Source organism: Simochromis diagramma, unplaced genomic scaffold, assembly GCF_900408965.1.
Source record: "Simochromis diagramma unplaced genomic scaffold, fSimDia1.1 OVJJ01000553.1, whole genome shotgun sequence".
In the NCBI taxonomy this organism is placed as follows: domain Eukaryota; kingdom Metazoa; phylum Chordata; class Actinopteri; order Cichliformes; family Cichlidae; genus Simochromis; species Simochromis diagramma.
Window position 1 is genome coordinate 1,309,281 of NW_024387095.1, and position 23,720 is coordinate 1,333,000.

Genomic DNA, 23,720 nt, shown 5'->3' on the forward strand with positions numbered 1-23,720 from the left:
CATGTTCATATAAGTTCATTTAAGGCAGCGGTCCCCAACCTTTTTTGCGCCACGGACCAAAATTTAACGGACCGGCCTTTAAGGTGTCGCGGATAAATACAACAACAACAAAAAAACTAGTATTGGTACCAAAAAAAAGATTTATTCATAACACGTGAAAAGACCCAGGATAACAGAGTTGGCGATTAAAAACGATAACAAATTAACGCTAAAAACCGATAAAAATCCTGAAAACCTGAATGCCATAAATGTCATCAATTAGGCTGGAATAATTTGTTTCTAGTGGCTTCTATTGTAAGTGCTTTACATTTCAGCATGACATCCTGTATGTGTCCTACAATGAGGACACTTGAAGCTGGTCATTTTCTTAGAATGGAGCTAAAGATAAAACCAAAACAAAACCAAACTTTCATAAGAAATCTTTATTCTGCAGTAAGGGACATTAAAAACCTAATAATGTTATCATTAAAAATATTAAAATGTGAAGTAAGAGCAAAATGTATGTTTGATACATTCAGTCATGAGTATTTTATACTGTTATTATTCCTGTTAAGAGTATCTGGAATATGCACTTCTTACAGTGGCCATGTTACACAGTACCCTGCTCAAATGTAGGTAATGGTTAGACATGAGTCTCCTGGAATTAGACCTCAGTACTGTTAAAGTTGAGTTACTGACCTGTTGCTGTGTCAATAAAAGTGCAAAAAATAAGAGTGCTTCTGGTGTCTTGCTTTAAGATAAAGTCCCATTTTTTTTTATTTTTTTATTTTTTTTTTTTGTTGTAGCTGCAAAAACTCAAAATCTTATCAAGTATATTTGTCTTGTTTCTAGTCAAAATTTCTAATCACACTTAAAATACGAGAAATCAGCTACAGAGCAACATTTCAGTGAGATATAGGAACTTGTGAAAAAGTCTTGAAAACATATTGTTTTATTTTATTGTTTTATTTTTTGTACCTTTTAACATTTCACAAAGTAAACTTGTTTTGTATTATGAACACATGTTTTTGTTGGCTGGTTAGAGTTACTTTAATAAATGCATGACATCTTGCATTACTTAAGAATGCTTGTGGATTAGATTTATACATTTTAATTTTGGTCAGTGTACTTTCAAAAAATGGGAAACATGTCTGTATGAACATATGAGTTTTACTTCTAGTGTGAAGTAGAAGAAAGCAGAAAACGGACCAAATCAGACAATCTGTGATTTATTATTCCACATCTGAAAACAGAAGATCAGAAATCATTTCAACTTTTCACTCTCGGCATGTGGGTAGGACTAACACACCACTATTACATCTCTGACGCATTGCCACAGTACCAGTAGATAATCCTCTGGTACACCTGAACTCTATTATTTCATCATGAACTAAATACTTAGTGCCACTTGATTTCAAGGTGATGTTATGCTGTCTCATTTCATCTTCATTCACAATGCAAGGCCCTGCAAGAGACAAAGATATAAGAATATTATGATAAAGATGTAAAAGAATATTATGATAAAATTATTCTTAAGATTGGGGAGAACTGTAACTTACTGAGGCATCTCATGTGTCCAGTCCATTCACCATAGAGGCAGGTTTTGTAAGGCTCTCCCTCCATAATGTAGTAACTCTGACACATGTATTCAATAGTTTCATTATGGCTGTAATGCTCTTTGATGGCAGTCTTGGTGTCTCCATCCTCAAGAGCTGGAGGTATCCCACAGGGTGGAATTTCTGAAAATAAATGAAGAGCCAAGATTGACAAAAAGATGATCATGCAACTGTGATACTACATTACCTTGGTATGCTGGTTATATTTTCTTAACCATTCATTAATTTACTTAAAAGACTGTTTCCTTATTCAAAATCTAGAAACTCACACTGTATTTCTGCACTTGCTGGGCAGTAAAGCATACTATCTGTTACTGTTCTGTCCTGCCACAAAACACTATGCGGGTAAGATAAGGTAAGTTTGCATGCAACAAGACGCAACTGAAAGATGTGGTAGTACATGTCACTTGCAAACTGTAATTGTAGTAAAATAATATCTAATGAGTATTTGTACACTACTTTGGTTAGTGCTTGGCTAGTACACAAATACACAAAAAATGCAAATGAATGTTATTGCTATTTTCTCTCACTACGAACTATCACACAGAGTCTCTAATTTTTATATAGCTGGCTCCCACTTTCTTACTGTATGAATGAAGGATTTTATTGGGAGGAGCCTTTGAAGCTTCTGTTTGACCAAAGTACCTTTCAATTCAAGAAAGATTATTTTCTGTCCAGTTTTCTGAAATATGGAAATTAAAGAGATCATATCTGAAGTAGAAGAAAAGTGAACTAAACTTCACCATACCTTGACAAAGTGGATTTGGTTCCCATCCATCTCTGGTGCATGTGGCCCGAGTGACGCCATCTTTCCTCTTGTATCCTGATCTACATGTGTACCTGACAGTATCACCCAATTTCTTTGTCTCACCACGCCAAGACGCCTCCCAGTAGGACAAAAGTCTATCTTGTGGACGGATACATGTAACCTCTGTAAAGAAAGAAAGACTGGATAATCTTCAAAAAATTGTTCATCATCCTCATGGCTGATTGAACTACGTGAAAGCAAAGAACAGTGAGCTTAGAATATGTGTCTAAAGCTTTTGTAGTTTTATACCTTGACATACTGGTCTGACAGACCACTGTCCATCCTCATTGCAAGTAGTCTCAACTGAGCGCGTGCGGGTTCTCCCAATCCAGTATCTCTCCTCACATGTAACTGTTACCGTTTCACCAGGTGAAAACCTACTTCTATGAGCAGGTTCATATGTGGTTCCTTGGAGTGGTGGCAGTGTCAGCTCACATTTTATTTCTGCATATGATGGGAAATGCAGCACATGAGTTAGTGTGTTGTACCAAGACAGAGCAATACCATAACATCCAGCTCCAGATCTCACTAGCCAGTGGCATTTAATGTATAAACTGTATGTAATTTATGTTTACCTTCACATTCAGGTGTGGGGATCCACTCTGCTCTGTCTCCTGTCTTTGTGCACCTTGAAGGTAATTCTTGAGCACGTTTATGTTGAGGATTGCATTCAAAGTTTAGGATTTCACGTTCATTGTACTCTTTGATATCTCCAGGTACAAAACCATTTTCAATCACCGGTGCTTCACATGTTGAAACTGCTGGAGAGGAAAGTCAAAGTAATGAATACAACTGCAACAATTGGTCATGAAAGTGTACATAAAGGTAATTGCTGATTAACCTGTTGTGAAAGGAAGATTTCTGATAAAGTGAAAGCGATCGTTTTACTGGCAAAATCAGCAAAGCAGCTGCAATGTTTTCTTATTAATTACAATTTTAAAAGTTCAATTTCAAAGTTGCTGCTCTATTCTCTTTCAGGTGGTTTGTGATTGTTGGTTGGTCCCGGATTCAAACAGATACTTTAAATAAACCAAACTTCAAAGTCCAATAATTCAATTCACTGGGTAGATTGATTTCTATCTAGATTGTGTTCCATTGTGACTAAAATATGAGCCTTGTAAATCATTGACTTGTCTTTGTATTGACATTTTATGCAGTGTTCCAACTTTCCATATTTAGGTTTGTAAATACATATGTGTGTGTTAAACCTAAGTTATACTCTGATGCAGACATGGACAACCGGAGACCCAAAGGCCTACTTGCTATTCCTGTTATACTTCTTTGATGTCTGCTTGACGTGTGCCACCTGGTGCAATACCATAGAAATTCTTTTTGGATAAGTTAGCGCTGTCAAAAAAAAAAAATCAGTACCTTCGCACGAAACCTTGCTCTAACCATCTGATGACAAAATGTATTGCACTGGGATCCGAGTGAACCCCAAGCAGATTTGTATGTGTGGAAAGTATAACCTTTACTTTATTTTCAGGACAAGAAATCCCCGAAGACGATGGACAAGGCGATGACATCATTGCCAAGGAAAATGCATGTTACTGTCAATAGGAAATTGTACTTAGAAGTCAGTATTATTTTTTAATTATATAAGTTTGTATATGGTAGAATACTGCATGTAATCATCAGTGTTTAGTTGGTGGCATAGTGAAAGAATGTCTCATCCTAGGGGGCCTGTAACACTTCAAGGTGTTTTAGCGTCCACCCCCACATTCTGGAAGCATGGGGAGAGGTCGTACCTTGTTTTATTGTTTTAACGTAGCTATGTCTGTTTTAGTCTAAGTGCCTTTTGTTTAGATGAACTGCTGGACTTCTTCACTGTGTTATCTAGGGTGAACCATTTAGGGTGAGGGGGAGACTACCCTCTTCCTGACCAAGGATGTTTCCTTTTGTGCTTTTATGTTATATGACCTTTTGATCAGCAGCACCACACACACACACACACACACACACACACACACACACACACACACACACACACACACACACACGTACACCTCCACATTCTAATGTAAAGAACAAACGCTCACTGAAGTATAAATAAAGACCGGGGCAGTTTCTCAGCGAGTCTCAGTTCTGGAGGCTGGCCTTGCTAGCAAGAAGTTCTGTGTGTTTAACTTCTGAGTCTTTACTGAAGAAGTGTTTTAGAATATATTTCTTAACAGTTACTCTTTGATATATATGAGCTTCACAAAAGAAAAATGTTTATGAGCTCATCAAGGGATCTAAAGATATTTTTCAATAGACTTCTGTAGAACCAGATGCTTTTCTGCAAGTTCCCCGATTTGAGAGAATTCATGTTGACTGAACTTTCATATTAGCTTCACTTTTCAGTCCTGAAAGCAATGCTCACCTTTTATACAGAGTTTATACATTTGTCTTTTGTCATCAGTTGTTTACAACATTTATATTTGTCATGAAAAACAGTAGTCCTTGAATAACTGAATAAATGTATCCTTTTAAGTTTATTGCATTTTCTTACCTGTACATTCATTAGACCCATGCCAGCCATCTTCTCTACAGGTCAGAGTGAACCTTCCTTCATAACCTCTCTTGCAGTTATACTGGACATGCTCGTTGTACCTGTATTCAGCCTGAATTTTTCCAGTAATATCTGCATTATTAAACTGTTTCCTCCTGCATTTTATCTCTGAAAGGAACAAAACCACATTTATTAAGCTTCTGCGTTTACTTTGATTCAGATAATTTTGTCATGTAAAACATTCAGATACTTTCATATAACATTCAAGTAAAAGCAGCAGCTCCCCAGTGTAAATGTGATTCCATTTAACAGTTCTGTATTTTATATTTGAATATGTTCAGTCAAAGGAAAAGAAAAATGTTCAGTTGTGGATTCAACATCCAGCTGAAAGTTGTTGTGGCAGTAGAAATGTTTCTTGCAGTTTGTACAGAAAATAGTATCCAGTGAGTATTTGTACACTCTTTCGGTTAGTGCTTGGTTAGTACACAAATAAACAAAAAAATGAATGTTATTACCATTTTCTCTCACTATGAACTATCACAGAGTCTCTAAAATTTATATTGCTGGTTCGCAAGATTTTACTCTATGACTGAATGATCCTTTGAGGCTTCTGTTTGACCAAAGACATTCTGCAGTTCTCTCCTGTTTTCTCAAATATGGACTAATATTAAAGAAATTAAAAACGATCCTGTCAGAATTAGAAGAAAAGTGAACTAAACTTCACCATACCTTCACAAAGTGGATTTGGTTCCCATCCATCTCTGGTGCATGTGGCCCGAGTGACGCCATCTTTCCTCTTGTATCCTGATCTACATGTGTACCTGACAGTATCACCCAATTTCTTTGTCTCATCACGCCAAGACGCCTCCCAGTAGTAAAAAAGTCTCTCTTGTGGACGGATACATGTAACCTCTGTAAAGAAAGAAAGACTGGATAATCTTCAAAAAAATTGTTCATCATCCTCATGGCTGATTGAACTACATGAAAGCAAAGAACAGTGAGCTTAGAATATGTGTCTAAAGCTTTTGTAGTTTTATACCTTGACATACTGGTCTGACAGACCACTGTTCATTCTCAATGCAAGTAGTCTCAACTGAGCGCGTGCGGGTTCTCCCAATCCAGTATCTCTCCTCACATGTAACTGTTACCGTTTCACCAGGTGAAAACCTACTTCTATGAGCAGGTTCATATGTGGTTCCTTGGAGTGGTGGCAGTGTCAGCTCACATTTTATTTCTGCATATGATGGGAAATGCAGCACATGAGTTAGTGTGTTGTACCAAGACAGAGCAATACCATAACATCCAGCTCCAGATCTCACTAGTCAGTGGCATTTAATGTATAAACTGTATGTAATTTATGTTTACCTTCACATTCAGGTGTGGGGATCCACTCTGCTCTGTCTCCTGTCTTTGTGCACCTTGAAGGTAATTCTTGAGCACGTTTATGTTGAGGATTGCATTCAAAGTTTAGGATTTCACGTTCATTGTACTCTTTGATATCTCCAGGTACAAAACCATTTTCAATCACCGGTACTTCACATGTTGAAACTGCTGAAGAGGAAAGTCAAAGTAATGAATACAACTGCAACAATTGGTCATGAAAGTGTACATAAAGGTAATTGCTGATTAACCTGTTGTGAAAGGAAGATTTCTGATAAAGTGAAAGCGATCGTTTTACTGGCAAAATCAGCAAAGCAGCTGCAATGTTTTCTTATTAATTACAATTTTAAAAGTTCAATTTCAAAGTTGCTGCTCTATTCTCTTTCAGGTGGTTGGTGATTGTTGGTTGGTTCCGGATTCAAACAGATACTTTAAATAAACCAAACTTCAAAGTCCAATAATTCAATTCACTGGGTAGATTGATTTCTATCTAGATTGTGTTCTATTGTGACTAAAATATGAGCCTTGTAAATCATTGACTTGTCTTTGTATTGACATTTTATGCAGTGTTCCAACTTTCCATATTTAGGTTTGTAAATACATATGTGTGTGTTAAACCTAAGTTATACTCTGATGCAGACATGGACAACCGGAGACCCAAAGGCCTACTTGCTATTCCTGTTATACTTCTTTGATGTCTGCTTGACGTGTGCCACCTGGTGCAATACCATAGAAATTCTTTTTGGATAAGTTAGCGCTGTCAAAAAAAAAAAAAAATCAGTACCTTCGCACGAAACCTTGCTCTAACCATCTGATGACAAAATGTATTGCACTGGGATCCGAGTGAACCCCAAGCAGATTTGTATGTGTGGAAAGTATAACCTTTACTTTATTTTCAGGACAAGAAATCCCCGAAGACGATGGACAAGGCGATGACATCATTGCCAAGGAAAATGCATGTTACTGTCAATAGGAAATTGTACTTAGAAGTCAGTATTATTTTTTAATTATATAAGTTTGTATATGGTAGAATACTGCATGTAATCATCAGTGTTTAGTTGGTGGCATAGTGAAAGAATGTCTCATCCTAGGGGGCCTGTAACACTTCAAGGTGTTTTAGCGTCCACCCCCACATTCTGGAAGCATGGGGAGAGGTCGTACCTTGTTTTATTGTTTTAACGTAGCTATGTCTGTTTTAGTCTAAGTGCCTTTTGTTTAGATGAACTGCTGGACTTCTTCACTGTGTTATCTAGGGTGAACCATTTAGGGTGAGGGGGAGACTACCCTCTTCCTGACCAAGGATGTTTCCTTTTGTGCTTTTATGTTATATGACCTTTTGATCAGCAGCACCACACACACACACACACACACACACACACACACACACACACACACACACACACACACACACACACACACACCTCCACATTCTAATGTAAAGAACAAACGCTCACTGAAGTATAAATAAAGACCGGGGCAGTTTCTCAGCGAGTCTCAGTTCTGGAGGCTGGCCTTGCTAGAAAGAAGTTCTGTGTGTTTAACTTCTGAGTCTTTACTGAAGAAGTGTTTTAGAATATATTTCTTAACAGTTACTCTTTGATATATATGAGCTTCACAAAAGAAAAATGTTTATGAGCTCATCAAGGGATCTAAAGATATTTTTCAATAGACTTCTGTAGAACCAGATGCTTTTCTGCAAGTTCCCCGATTTGAGAGAATTCATGTTGACTGAACTTTCATATTAGCTTCACTTTTCAGTCCTGAAAGCAATGCTCACCTTTTATACAGAGTTTATACATTTGTCTTTTGTCATCAGTTGTTTACAACATTTATATTTGTCATGAAAAACAGTAGTCCTTGAATAACTGAATAAATGTATCCTTTTAAGTTTATTGCATTTTCTTACCTGTACATTCATTAGACCCATGCCAGCCATCTTCTCTACAGGTCAGAGTGAACCTTCCTTCATAACCTCTCTTGCAGTTATACTGGACATGCTCGTTGTACCTGTATTCAGCCTGAATTTTTCCAGTAATATCTGCATTATTAAACTGTTTCCTCCTGCAGTTTATCTCTGAAAGGAACAAAACCACATTTATTAAGCTTCTGCGTTTACTTTGATTCAGATAATTTTGTCATGTAAAACATTCAGATACTTTCATATAACATTCAAGTAAAAGCAGCAGCTCCCCAGTGTAAATGTGATTCCATTTAACAGTTCTGTATTTTATATTTGAATATGTTCAGTCAAAGGAAAAGAAAAATGTTCAGTTGTGGATTCAACATCCAGCTGAAAGTTGTTGTGGCAGTAGAAATGTTTCTTGCAGTTTGTACAGAAAATAGTATCCAGTGAGTATTTGTACACTCTTTCGGTTAGTGCTTGGTTAGTACACAAATAAACAAAAAAATGAATGTTATTACCATTTTCTCTCACTATGAACTATCACACAGAGTCTCTAAAATTTATATTGCTGGTTCGCAAGATTTTACTCTATGACTGAATGATCCTTTGAGGCTTCTGTTTGACCAAAGACATTCTGCAGTTCTCTCCTGTTTTCTCAAATATGGACTAATATTAAAGAAATTAAAAACGATCCTGTCAGAATTAGAAGAAAAGTGAACTAAACTTCACCATACCTTCACAAAGTGGATTTGGTTCCCATCCATCTCTGGTGCATGTGGCCCGAGTGACGCCATCTTTCCTCTTGTATCCTGATCTACATGTGTACCTGACAGTATCACCCAATTTCTTTGTCTCATCACGCCAAGACGCCTCCCAGTAGGACAAAAGTCTATCTTGTGGACGGATACATGTAACCTCTGTAAAGAAAGAAAGACTGGATAATCTTCAAAAAAATTGTTCATCATCCTCATGGCTGATTGAACTACATGAAAGCAAAGAACAGTGAGCTTAGAATATGTGTCTGAAGCTTTTGTAGTTTTATACCTTGACATACTGGTCTGACAGACCACTGTTCATCCTCATTGCAAGTAGTCTCAACTGAGCGCGTGCGGGTTCTCCAAATCCAGTATCTCTCCTCACATGTAACTGTTACCGTTTCACCAGGTGAAAACCTACTTCTATGAGCAGGTTCATATGTGGTTCCTTGGAGTGGTGGCAGTGTCAGCTCACATTTTATTTCTGCATATGATGGGAAATGCAGCACATGAGTTAGTGTGTTGTACCAAGACAGAGCAATACCATAACATCCAGCTCCAGATCTCACTAGTCAGTGGCATTTAATGTATAAACTGTATGTAATTTATGTTTACCTTCACATTCAGGTGTGGGGATCCACTCTGCTCTGTCTCCTGTCTTTGTGCACCTTGAAGGTAATTCTTGAGCACGTTTATGTTGAGGATTGCATTCAAAGTTTAGGATTTCACGTTCATTGTACTCTTTGATATCTCCAGGTACAAAACCATTTTCAATCACCGGTGCTTCACATGTTGAAACTGCTGAAGAGGAAAGTCAAAGTAATGAATACAACTGCAACAATTGGTCATGAAAGTGTACATACTGGAGCACCGGTCCGCGGTCTTACGAGGACGCAGAGGACGCAGCGGAGGATCTGAGAACACGGGGCATAGAGGTGGTCCCCACACGCGCAAACTCGGGACCCAGCACCGAAGAGAAAGTATGTAACGCATTTTCATGGCAAGGAGTGGATATGGAGAGGGACAGAGGGCCACGAATGGAAACTCGAGTCCGACGCAAACTGCGGGAATATAGAAGAGACTACTAAATATGAATGACAAGGAGGATAGGAGCTACACTCACAGGCAAGCAGTCTAAATAAGAAGGTAATATGCTCTATTTGGTTTCATTGTGTCCAAGTCGGTATGTTGATAGTTCAGTTGATCAGATTTATAAGCTACCATATATGTTGGACTCATCTAGTGTAAGTGGGATGTACCAGTTGGACAGTCGCCACAACACTAGGGAGAGCCCCCTCCGTAAGGTGGGTCTTTTCTCTCCTCTCCCCAACAGGGACCTAAAGGGGTCGAATGATCCTGAGTATATGGACGACTCTAAATTCAAATTCAAATTCAAATTTTATTTGTCACGTACACAGTCATACACAGTATGATATGTAGTGAAATGCTTGGACAACTGCTCGTGACCTAAAGAAAACAAAAAAGGAAAAGGCTATGAATAAGATAGGAAATAAATAAATATTGGTTCTATTGTTTTTGTGTACTTATCTTAGTTTTGTGTTAACAGTGGGGGCACAATGTTTTATTTCAGTGACATTTGGAATGCACATTCATGGTTCTGTCTGGCGGTATAATAAAGCCAAATGTTAAAGGTACTCTCACTTAACGTAAATGGACTCCAAAGCCCGACAAAGCAGGGAAAAATTCTTAGTAAACCGAAAAGAGAGGATATTGATGTGGCATTTCTACAAGAGACACATTTGGTGGGCCTTGAGCACGAGACACTTAAGAGACAAGGTTTCAAGCACGCTTATTACTCTTCAAATGGTTTAAGACATACAAGAGGGGGGGTTATTTTAATATCAGGGATGGTCATTCTTGAACACTTTGCTACAATTAGGGATAGATAAGTCAGATTTATCCTGGTACAGGGCAAATTGGATGGGGAATTGATCACGTTCTATAATGTTTATATTCCTCCAGGTTCCACATTTGATTTCTATAGGCAAGTACTCGAGAAAGTAGTGACAGAGGCACAGGGATTACTTGTCTGCGGAGGAGACCTTAATATTACATTAAAACCACATCTGGACGCATCGGGGAAGAGAATATCTCAATCATAAAAACTAACTAGAAAACTGAACCTTCTGATAGAGGAGATGGGATTGGTGGATACTTGGAGGCATCTTAATCCAACGGCAAGGAACTATACTTACCATTCATCTCCACATGCAACTTATTTGAGAATAGACTACTTCCTCACTTTTGGTACTGATATGAACAAAATACACGAGTGCCATATTGGGCCAATGGACCTTTCAATCATTGCCCTCAATATTTATCTTTAAACTCTACTCAAAGGAGAAAAATAACCAACTGGAAATTAAATTCTAGTATACTGAATGAACGGACATGTGAACAGTTGACAAAAGACATTGCTGAATACCTGGAATTCAATGATAAAGATGAGTTACCCCCACCGATTTTGTGGGATGCGTGCAAAGCAGTGATGAGAGGAAAAGTTATTGCTATAACCTCCAATATTAAAAAATCCAAAGTTGCAAGATTCCAGAAGTTGCAGTTGGAACTATTGTAATTAGAGGCCACACATAAAAATACTAAGACAAAATTAGAAATGGCAAAGAAGAGAAATTTAATTAATGAGATATACACTCATGACATCCAAACGAAATTAATGTTGACCAAACAAAGATATTATGAGGGGGGAGCTAAATATATGAAACAATTGGCATATAGATTAAGGAAACAACAAGCAGAAAGAACAATGTACAGGATAAGGGACCCGGAAACCAAAATGGAAATGCAGGGTATAGAGGAAATTAAGGATTGCTTTAAGAGATACTATGAAAAATTATATTCACAACCACCCACAAACAACGATGATCAAATGGAGAGTTTGCTTGACATGTTACACCTCCCTAAACTTACAGTAGAAGAAAACAAATCATTAGTGAAGCAAATTACAAGGGAAGAACTTCACATGGCGATTGGAAAACTTAAGGCAAACAAATCTCCAGGTACAGATGGTTTTACTGCGGAGTGGTATAAGAAATTAGGGGAACCTTTGACACCGGTCTTACTTAAAACATTTAATTGGCTACTTACGAAACTAGAATGTTCCAACTACAGGCCAATAAGTGTATTAAATGTAGATTACAAATTGTTTACGTCAATCATAGCACGGAGACTTGAAGGGTCTAGACCAAACTGGATTTGTTAGGTCGCACCAAACCCACGATAGTGTTAAGAGAACTCTGCAAATTATTAGACATATTAATCTAAATAAAATACCAGCTATATTATTGAGTCTAGATGCTGAAAAAGCTTTCGAGTCTGTGAGATGGGAATTTTTATTCCAAGCAATGCTTAGATTTGGGTTTAATGGGTCCATCATTACAATATTGAGGGCTTTGTATAATAGCCCAACTGTAAAAATAAAGATTAACGGTGAACTTTCAGATGCTTTTAAGCTTGAAAGGTCCACAAGACAAGGATGCCCACTGAGTCCACTCTTATTTGCTATTTTTATAGAGCCATTGGCTCAAAGGATCAGGCAGAATGGTAAAATAAAAGGGATTAATATTGCTGGAAGTGAGCAGAAATTGGCCTTGTTCGCAGATGATGTTTTGGTTTACTTATCAAAACCTACTGAATCACTTATGGAGCTCATGTCAGTGTTAAAGGAGTATGGGCTATACTCGAGTCGGGATATAAATTGAATATACAAAAAACCCAAGTTCTTAGTAGCTTTTATAGCCCCCCCCCCCAAAAAAATCTGCTCAGCAAATGCAAACTAAGCTGGGACAAAAGAACTATCAAATATCTGGGCATAAACTTATCAATGGATACAGGGATATAGGGCAAGGGCAACCCTTATAGTAAGTTCATTAAAGATATGGGAAAGAGTACTTAAAAAGTATCAATTAAACCAGAGGGCCGGATTCCTTAAGTGGTTTGCATATGACCCAGAATTTTTGCCTAGTAAGATCGACTCGACATTCAAAACATGGGCAAATAAAGGTTTCACCACATACAGTAGCTTGTTGAAAAATGGAAAAGTGATGAGTTTCCAGGACCTTAAGAAAAAGTTTGGGTTGCAAAATCAAGATTTTTTTAGATACTTGCAACCAGTGTTGGGGAGTAACGGAATACATGTACTGCCGTTACATATTTAAAATACAAAATATGAGTAACTGTATTCCGTTACAGTTACCGTTTAAAAGGGTGGTATTCAGAATACAGTTACTTTGTTGAAATAAATGGATTACACTGCGGTACTTCCCTGTTTCATTTTGTCGCAGGTCAGGACTGTTGGGTTTTGTTTGACAGCTACGTTCTGTTGTTCCAGGCGCAGCGTTACGGTTGCCATGGTTACAGGGCAACGCTCTCTCTCTCTCTCTGCGACTGTGTGTTTCCTGGGAGAGAGAGTGCCTTTTCGTTGTTGTTGTGCTAAGCTAACAGGCAGAATGCTACAAGCATAGCTCTAAAGAATGTAGCATCATGGGCAGTGTAGTCCGTGTTGCAGGGAGAATGGACTGCCATACACGTTATGGGTCTGTGAGCGAGGAGGGAGAAAAAGGGGAGTGGAAAGGTATGAGTTGTCATCGAGCAAAAACGGGAGCTGGAAGCATGTAAATATAATAATAACCACTTCAGCCAAGAAGAGTGCCTGACGAGCCCAGTTGTAAGTACGCTATTAAGACTCGACTGTACACCGTGTTCGTGTTTTCCTCCGAAACAATAAGTTCCGTTGGAGCAGCCTTTCAACGCCTCTCTCTGTCTCTGGCAAGAAAAGTTGACCCACACAACAAAGTAAAGCTATTTTTCGGCTACGAGCCGACAGGGACCCCGCCGTATTAGTCAGAGGTCCCTTTACTACAGTTCGGAGTCGCGGACCTTCAGTAATAGTAATAAATCACACAGCAATAGTACATTCACGTTGTTGTAAAAAGCATGATAATATATTAAGTAATCAAAAGTATTCAGAATACGTTACTGTCATTGAGTAACGTAACGGAATACGTTACAGAATACATTTTAGGGCATGTATTCTGTATTCTGTAATGGAATACATTTTAAAAGTAACCTTCCCAACACTGCTTGCAACTGAGGGACTTCCTGAATAAAAAGTTAAAAAATCCTCAGTTATCGACTGGGAAGGAAGAGATTATATATATATTCGAGAATGCATATAGAGATGCACCCTATCAAAAAATTATTTCCAAATTATATTGTTCACTGATCAATCTACGGGGTGACGATACAAGATATGTTAAAGCAAGATGGGAAACAGAGAGCAACCTATCCCTAACAGGAGAGGAATGGGATGGGATCTGTAGGCAGCAGTGGTCAGTAACAAGCTCCCCCTCATGGAGGGAATTCAGTTGGAAGAATGTAATTCGTTATTTTATTACCCCAGCTCGAAAATCCAATTATTCTCAGAATACAACATGCTGAAGGCATTGTGGACATGCAACAGCAAATCATTTCCACATTTTTTGGGAATGTCCCCGTGTGGTTCCATTTTGGAAAGAAAAACATAAGGTCATGGAAACAATCTTCCAAAAGAAAATACAATTTCATTTTGCATTATTGTACCTAGGCAACTTAGAGAGTCTTAATCTATGCAAACCGGATAAATATTTGTTCAGTGTGCTGTCGGTAGCTTCCAAAAAGGCCATAACTCGCCTTTGGCTTAAAGAGGATACTCCTACTATAGATGAATGGATTGATGTGATATAGAATAACTTTTAGGCTAAAGTGCCAGGCGGATATTGAAGAATATTGGTTGAAATGGTTGAAATAAGTACAAAATGGGAGGCCCGATTTTGTATAATGTCATTTTATTTCTTGGTTTGTTTCGTTTGTTTTTGTGTTTGTTTTTGTTTTGGTCCGTTTGTCTCTTTTGTTGTTGTTTTGTTTTGCCTTGCTTTTCCCCCCACGGTGATTAAGTTGAATTTGTTGTACATGTTGTATAAATAAGAAAACTAATAAAACATAAATTAAAAAAAAAAAAAGAAAGTGTACATAAAAGGTAATTGCTGATTAACCTGTTGTAAAAGGAAGATTTCTGATAAAGTGAAAGCGATCGCTTTACTGGCAAAACCAGCAAAGTAGCTGCAATGTTTTCTTATTAATTACAATTTTAGAAGTTCAATTTCAGAGTTGCTGCTCTATTCTCTATCAGGTGGTTGGTGATTGTTTGGCTGTTACTATTTAACTGCTGAAAGAAGGCGCTTCTAAAAGCAATCTTTGCTTTACTGTCACATTTTGGATTGCCGTACTCCAAAGCAGTGGCGGTCCTAGCCTGTCTGGTGCCCTTGGCAAACACTCACCACCCCCCTCCACACACACACACACACACACACACACACACACACACACACACACACACACACACACACACACACACACACCATATTAAAGATTGTACATCAACATAAAACTGTTGTCGGAACCATACTGAATTTCACCAGAGAAACACACACACACATATGAAGAGAGAGAGAGTATGCATAGTATGCAAATGGCTACCAAACAGCCATCATAATTCGTCATACAATGAGAACAGGACAAATCAGCAATTGACAATGACTAATTAATATTAAAATCTGCAACATAATGTATTGTTTGGAGTTTAGTCTGTTACTGTTATCATGGTCCGGGTGTGTGCCAGTGTGTCTCCCTCCGAGCCGGCATCTCCACCCCTGGGAGGGGCCTCAGTGTTCTGCTGATTGCTCACACCTGTGGGTAATTTAGCCGGGGTCTCATAAGACCAGCGCACTCAACCTCTCTTCGCCAGATTCTCAGCTAACCCTAGTTAGGGCAGGCCACCACCGTGATTTCGCACTCGCTTTGTGAATTACCTTGTCTCATCATGTGTTTCTCTCATAGCCACACCAAGCTGCCAAACACTAATCTCTGCCGAAGAGCTCCAACCCGGACGCTGGACCACCTGACAGTCCCACAGGCTGTTCACCCGAACCACCTGCCTGCCTCCCTGCCTCCACGCCAGGAATTTCGGACCACACACCCGGACCACTCACCCCTCCACGTCACCACCGACCGACTCTGACCCTTTCCCTGGACCCAGTGTGACTCTCCCTCCAGCCCAGTCCCCGGAACTGCTGTTTCCACTGACCAAGACCAGATTGCTTACTTAGCCCAGGCTGCTTAAGACCCCTTTGATTCAGTTGTGGCACTTCGCACTTGTTAACCTCACTTTCCAGTTTATGAACACTTACTGAGTAAATAAACATCGTCTCTAAAACTACTTACGTGCTGTTCGGCGTCCTGCATTTGAGTCCTTTCCCCTTTGAGGCGGCCTCGGCCGTGACAACTGTTACTATTTTTACCATTTCTTCTCAGAGCAACTGTAACCCACATAATTTCCTTAGGGATTAATAAAGTATTCTGATTCTGATTGTGGAGGTCTAAGTGCTGTCTCCGTAAGTCTGCATTTAAGTCCTACCCTGCCTGCATTACACAGCCAGTTCATGACACCAACTCCTGGATAAACTCCCATTATTCACATTAACATGAAAACCATCAAAACATCATGTAATAATTGAAATCACTTGAAGTACTTACCTTGGCTCTTCACTGACGTCAGTGAACATATGCACAAAAACAGGATCCTGCTTTTGGTTATTGCATGCATGTTGTCTTTGTGCGTCTGATCCCTCAAAGAAAACTAAACACTGCAGACAGAGAAAAAAAAGGTTGTTCAGTGATTTACACAAGTCTGTTCCTGCCTCCAAAAACAATCTCAGGCTCACTGGAAACAGATATAAATACTGTGATCACATGCTGCCACTTTAAAGACACAGTGGGACCCTAACAAACTGTTATAAACACCATAATGCTTCCCTAATGTTATTACACATAACAAAGTCACAAACTGCAAAAACTAGATAATTAGATAACTCAGTAGACAAATAGTAGATTTTTCAGGCTGTTATATAAATTATTATTATGAGGTCATGTCATGCCATTAAAAATACAATTCACCAGTTGGTGAAAACACAAATATTTATAAATGGCTAAATGTTGATTTGATTTTTTGTTCCTGTTAATCATCTGCAGGAATCAATAGAGCAAAGAACATTTTTAACCTTACCAAGGTTTGAGTTGGAATCTTTTTTTTTTAAAGTACAGCAGTCTGAATATAAACGAACAGTCTGAACTACACTTAGGTACAAACTGGGAAAAACTTGGATAATCTTGTAAGAAAGGAGAGAACTGCATTCGAAATCAACAGTGATGAACTCTGACCTCTTGCAAACTACTAAAACAAAATGTAGCTGTTGAACAATGTAGGATTTGCCTTTGTTTCTTAATATGGCCTCACGCTATTTATTCTACTTCTTGTCAGCATACTTTACAGAAAAAGTAAACAGAAAGTTCAAAAACATGTCCCTGCCAGCACCACTTTTTTCCAAGAAATGTAAGACAGAAAGTAGGCCAGTGCTCAATGTTTTCACTCTTTAACACGTGTTTTCCTGTGTTTTGTGTTTGCTCCAGAAAACATTGGTTTGATTTTATGCATATGTAGGAAAGTATAAAAAAGTTGTTTGTCTATTAATTAATATATTAATTTATAGCATTCAAAGCAGGAAGAGACATAGAGGACAAAGTAATGTTGAAATGATGTAGGCTTTTGAAAAATTAAAGAAAACTCAAGTAACTCTCGTGAATGAAATGTCCATACAGTTTTGTCCTTTCCTTCATCTTCAGTCATTTTGATTTGAATTGTAATGTAAATCTAACCTTTTCCAGCTTTTGTACTTAACAAGTTCCTTCTAAAGAAGAGATTAATGTCACATTTGGTTGGTCTAAAACATTTGTGATGGTAAATTGTGAATCATTTTCTAATTTTGATGTTTTGCCATTGGACACGACTTGGTTATAATTCAAATATACATGTTCAGTTCAACCTAAACTCATACAAGATAAGAGGCCAGACTTGGAAACAACTGCACGTCACTAATGTTGTGTTGTGTCCCGAGGCAGTCAGTATACATGAGATTTGTTTTGTGTGTGTAGTGACAGGAACAACTACAAACTCAATAAAGAGACAAATGTTTTCTGTCTTTTACTGGAAATGAAATCAGAAGTAAAGAAGGAGTGAATACAGATTGTCAGCAAACATTTGTCTCTAGTGATCCACTCCATATTTGCAATTATGTTCAACCTAAAAACAGCAAAAATGGTCAAACTCACATCTCTTTCCATAACCATTTCCATTTACCCTTCAATTCATCTGATGTAAGAATTGTTGTATAGATTTGGTGATATCATGTCCCAGATTAGGAGTGCTTATTATGACTTCAGCATTATACTGCAATAAATTTTGCCAAAAATAGTTGTGAGATCAGAAATCATAATTAGAATTTGTAGTTTGTCTCATTTATTTTTCTAATGAATTTGAATGCAATGAATTTTTCACACAGGGCCGGATAGGTTTGGATGGATTTTCCCTTAATAAAAAAAATGATAATTTAACAACTGTGTTTTGCATTTACTCCTGTTATATTTGTCTAATATTAAAATTTGTTTGATTGTCTGAAACATGTAAGTGTGACAAATATGCAAAAAATCAGGAAGGGACAAAAACTTTTTCACAGCACTATATAGTTGAGAAAGAAAGAAGGGGGGTCCAAATTCAGGGGCTGCATCTTCCTGCTGACCTGGCCTTCGCGGTCTACATGGGCTGGATCCTCTGAAGGCCGGGTAGACCGGAAGTGAGCGGCTGTGAAATTGGATGGTCTAGCCTTAAGATTTGCGTCACCACCTGTCTCGGTGGAGTTCAGCTGTCTGCTCCTTACTTTTTAAAACATAACAGGACACTGGCGCAAATTCTCGATCATGTCACACTTCTGTTTAATCAGTTTTCCGTATGTCGTTTATTCAGCTGTAATCTCAGTCAAACCGATTTACTCACTAGCAAATAAAACATTGAAAAAAGCCAAACAATAACATTTTTAAGTTATCTAAGTGACCTATATATCATGTTTAACCTGAGTAGCGACAACCTGTTCTCACGTACTCTAGTGAACCGCCTAGCTATCGAGCTGGTGGGTAACAGACTTCTCCGAAAACGTCAGAGCTCTTTGCAAATATGTGATGTCTTAAAAAACCGAGCAAATATTTGAAGTTTACACAGCTACATTCTTGCCTGAAAATATCTTAAAAGTTTATTTTGTGACCCAGAAAGAGTAATAAGAGTAATATTAAAACTAAGTAGCAGCCGCCTATGGGCAGAAATCTGTGCCATCAGAAACTGAATTTGAATAAGTTAAATTTGAATTGCTCGGATTGAATCTGAATTGTAACTTGAATAAAAGCTTTTAAAAACTGAATATGAATTAGTCTAATTTGAAATTCAATTTATTGGTTTGAAAATGATCATCACTAAATTGAAATTGAATTTTATATTTGAAAATGAATTTATTTGCTTTGTAACCGTATTTTATCCTTTAAAAGTTTAGCTCTCGAATAAGTTCAGATTCACTTCTCACCATTCAGTTTCAGTTCTACAATTCAATTTCAGTTCCAAAATTCAGTTTTTTGGGACTTACATCCGGTTCCGGTTCAAGAGTAATCGAGCGCAGATTAATAGAACTATGTTTTACTAGCGGACCGAAAGTGTTACTGACGGGAATCTACAGCGTCTTTAGCTGAATTAACACTTCAGAAGTGTTAATTCACCTCAAATACTTGGTTCTAATTGAACAGAAATTTCTATGAACTTGTCAGAACTGTGTAGAACATGAATCAGTCTGTGTCAGATCCTCAGGTAAACAATATCTAATATTTTATCTAAATGACTGCTTTGTCTTTGAAAAGGTGAAGAGCCTGAGGCCGGTGACAGTCCAGTTCTACTCCAAGTACATCCTTACAGTGGCTCACAGGACAAGGCTACATTCCTGTCCTGCCAGAAGAGAAACTTAGAAGTCTTTATGCAGTTCAACCACACCTGTCATATTCCGTATGACAGGGGTCTCAAACTTCAGTCCTTGAGAGCCGGTGTCATGCAACTTTTCCATGTGTCCCTGGTGCAACACACCTGAATACAATTAGTAGGTCATTAGCAAGAGTATAGAACTTGACTGCATGCTGAGGTGGCAACCCCTAACTCAAGGAAATTTAAGTAAATGTATGTATTTGGAAACATATACTTCTAAAAAAAAATACTTTTATTGCACCATGTTCATTCACTCATGAGCTGCTGTAACATGAATCAAATGGCTGAATTGCCAACTCAGCATGCAGTCAAGTTCTATAGTCTTGCTAATGACCTACTAGGTGTGTTGCAACAGGGACACATGGAAAAGTTGCAGGACAGTGGCCCTCAAGGACTGGAGTTTGAGACCCCTGCCGTATGGTGTTCTGCAGTTTTCTACCCCACCGTTACAGCATGTCTGACTGCCTGTTCAACATATGCAAAAATATATGATGAGTTTAAGCATGTGATGACAAAGGCCTTCCATTATGGTGTTTGTCATCACATGTCACAGACATCTGGATGATCATTTGGAATAAACAAGAAACTAAAAACTTGTTACTTCATCTTTTATCTTTATTATTATTATTGTTCTTATTTTACATTGTTAGGCATTAGGTTTATTTGTAGTAGTCCTTTCCAACGTCTTTCCCTCTTCCATGTTACTGTGTCAGCTTGTCAGCATCTATTTGGGGTTGGGAGTGGAACAGAAAGTAAGGAAATCCAAAGTGCCATTAAAACCAGGAGAGGTTCTTATATTTCAGAAGAAGGGATTAATTCAAAAGAAATGACCTCAATGTCATATTTTATTTAGGAACCCTAGAGAGCACTTTGCAAAATAACACATTCTTATAATTTCACCCTCAGATGAGCCAAGCTATGACTGTCAGGGAAGGTGATGTAGGTACAGAGCATATGAGAGTGGTTAAGTTAATGTCTCTTGTCTAGATGAAGGCACAAGAGGGATCAATGGCAAGGCGTAGAGATTCAGTATCTTCAGTCTTCAGTGGACACTCCATTTCTGGCACAAAACACCTGTAAAAGATGATCGATTTAGGAGGTAACCCGACAACTTCAGCCTGTCAAACATAGCAATGGAGCAGTATGTTTAAAAAAAAACCCAACTAATTAAGCATGCACTCGGTACCCTAAGAATTATTATGATAGTTAAACACAGTGATAGTCACATATCATATCACTTCAAACAGAGGTGATCCAGTAATGCTGCACTAATGAATTAGACTAACTATTCACTTTAGCTAAAGTTATTAAGTTAGCTAAAGAGTTGGGATGCTGTGTAAGACATAAATAAAGCTAAAATACAAAGGTTTGGACACCGTTTTGCATGTTTCCCTACTATAGGGGTCTCTACAGCATACAGGGCTCTGACAGTGTACAAGATGACAACTTTGGAATTCTACTAGAAACAGCCCAGATAGCAAGGAGACATTGAACAGATGTTGATTTTCCATCTGAACCATCAGAATCGTCAGGATTGAAATGTCAACACAAAACCAATGTTGAAACAACATTGAAATACTGATGAAACCTTACACTGACATTGAAATAACATTGATTCACTGTTGTTCTGTCATCGTTGATTGTTGATCTATTTATAGTTGACAAGGTGACAACAATCACGTTGAAAAACCATCGATTTATGGTTGAGCGGGAAATTAAAGCTGCTACCACTTGGACTATTCCGCAGCACCCCTATCACATTGGTACATCCCTCCAGGTAACCATTGTCTTGTACAGTAGAGCGGGACATTAGATTTACTCTCAGCGGAATTGACCGGAGAAGGCATCAGTTCATGCACTGCACTGGCCTGCACCACGATTAGTATAAGGTAAGAATGAATGACTTTTGTTCTATTCGTTATTTCCACGGTTGCATTTGAATAACAGTGAAAAAAACAAAACAAACTTGTTAATGTAAAGTTTCGGATAAAATGTGGGAGCCCGAAATTGTGTCTACTTTCTTCTTACAATCCGGCAACAAATAAATTGCACTGCGAACAAAGTCTATCAACAAAGAAAACATTTTCGTTTCATACTTTTCTGTTATATTCCCTTACAAAGCTAGCTTTAACGCTTCGAGGGTTCCTTTGTTCTTGCCGTCGCCTCGGCGCTTGACCCAGACTTTCACTCTGTAGTTGCTTTTTAGCATAGTACTACAAAAAATTGTAAATCTGTGATGATTGATAAACGTAAAGGTAACTGTATAAATGTGTTCAATGACTTTGTTACTTTTAATGATTGGAGAGCACCCGCTTCGATTCGCACTCAATTCAAACTTTACGCTGCACGCTCACCTAACTTGCGTTTGCACCTTTTGTCCACACGTAAACTGCGTTTAGCATTTACGTGTGGACAAGGAAGACGGAGAAAACGCAGCGTCAAAGGTGTGCGCCTATTTTGACGCCACACTGTGCGCCAAACTACGCTAAATTGGCGTCTTTAGCTAACAGCTACAATAAGCATAAAAGTTACCGTACGGCTATCATTTGTTAACATGACGCTTGTTCTTATACATGTAATACATTTATTACCAACCTGAGAGTTTATCCGCTGGTCATTCGACATGACGAATGACTTCTGAAGTCTTAATTCAGCTAAAGACGCTGTAGATTCCCGTCAGTAACACTTTCGGTCCGCTAGTAAAATGTAGTTCTATTAATCTGCGCTCGATTACTCTTGAACCGGAACTAAGTCCCAAAAAACTGAATTTTGGAACTGAAATTGAATGGTGAGAAGTGAATCTGAAATTATTCGAGAGCTAAACTTTTAAAGGATAAAATACGGTTTCAAAGCAAATAAATTCATTTTCAAAATATAAAATTCAATTTCAATTTAGTGTTGATCATTTTCAAACCAATAAATTGAATTTCAAATTAGGCTAATTCATATTCAGTTTTTAAAAGCTTTTATTCAAGTTACAATTCAGATTCAATCTGAGCAATTCAAATTCAAATTTAACTTATTCAAATTCAGTTTCTGATGGCACAGATTTCTGCCCATAGCCGCCATTGTTGGAAACTGGAGTAGGCTGGGCTGCACAATGAATTCTCGGATATGGTGTAGTGATGTGTCGCTGGCGAACAAAACGGATAGACGCGATCAGAGCGTCAGGTTTACATGTAAAGTCAATGTAGAAGCGCGATTGTGGGTCCCGCGAAAATTCAGAAGCAGATTTGCGTCGCAAAAACGCGTGAAAGCAGCGCGTCTGGCGCGTTTGACTCGTGAATAAAACCACGTGCGTCAGTTATTGTGTTGCATTTTGTGCATACGTGCGTTTCGCGTCTACCGCTGGGAAAATATGAACTCCAGCGTCAATTCGTGCTGCGACAACCAATCAGGAGCCTGGTGACGTGGCTCTGACCTAAGTCAAAGGGGCAGATCCAGCCAAAGCCCTTCATACTTCATTCAATATGGAGGAAAGGCTAATCAGCGCCCTAGCTAACCACCCAGAGCTGTACGACACCAGCTGCTTTGTGTACCGAGACAGGAATATAAAGGACCGAGCTTGGAGGAAGATATGTGAAGAGATCGGGCAACCTGGCAAGTTCATTCATTTCTCTTTTGAAATTTTTGACTGACCCGGGGAAGCTGCCCAAAAGCTAGCAAGCCACCGCTATTTTCCCACTGATGTACAAATACCGTTCTGCTTTTATGCATGTTGTCATTTAGGAATATATTTTATTGTTTATTAATAAACAGCACACAGTGGTCCCGCTGTTCATCTGTCACTGCTTTGCTTTT

At 38.3% G+C, this 23,720-nt stretch overlaps 1 protein-coding gene and 1 long non-coding RNA gene across 9 annotated transcripts in view; both read right to left on the bottom strand.

The window, feature by feature from the left end:
• Positions 1-924: 924 nt before the first annotated feature.
• LOC120742847 (complement factor H-like) overlaps positions 925-23,720 on the bottom strand; it is an 84,116-nt gene continuing 61,320 nt past the window's right edge. Inside the window, exons 1-14 of one of the 8 annotated variants that reach the window (XM_040046308.1) lie at positions 16,544-16,776; positions 9,548-9,730; positions 9,222-9,416; positions 8,912-9,094; positions 8,181-8,348; positions 6,260-6,445; positions 5,934-6,128; positions 5,624-5,806; positions 4,895-5,062; positions 2,979-3,164; positions 2,653-2,847; positions 2,344-2,526; positions 1,539-1,718; positions 925-1,444 (exon numbers count right to left, since the gene is read on the bottom strand). In XM_040046308.1, the coding sequence (XP_039902242.1) occupies positions 1,257-1,444; positions 1,539-1,718; positions 2,344-2,526; positions 2,653-2,847; positions 2,979-3,164; positions 4,895-5,062; positions 5,624-5,806; positions 5,934-6,128; positions 6,260-6,445; positions 8,181-8,348; positions 8,912-9,094; positions 9,222-9,416; positions 9,548-9,730; positions 16,544-16,613 (2,463 nt within the window). In that variant the 5' untranslated portion in view covers positions 16,614-16,776 and the 3' untranslated portion in view covers positions 925-1,256. Of the gene's footprint in view, positions 1,445-1,538; positions 1,719-2,343; positions 2,527-2,652; positions 2,848-2,978; positions 3,165-4,894; positions 5,063-5,623; positions 5,807-5,933; positions 6,129-6,259; positions 6,446-8,180; positions 8,349-8,911; positions 9,095-9,221; positions 9,417-9,547; positions 9,734-16,543; positions 16,777-23,720 lie in introns of those variants that run through there. The other 7 variants (XM_040046307.1, XM_040046298.1, XM_040046299.1 and 4 more) reach the window with 7 other exon arrangements.
• Positions 20,561-22,748, bottom strand: LOC120742853. The gene is made up of 2 exons (XR_005697974.1): positions 22,515-22,748; positions 20,561-20,993 (listed from the first exon to the last, which is right to left on the bottom strand). It is a non-coding gene; the product is annotated as an uncharacterized LOC120742853 (long non-coding RNA).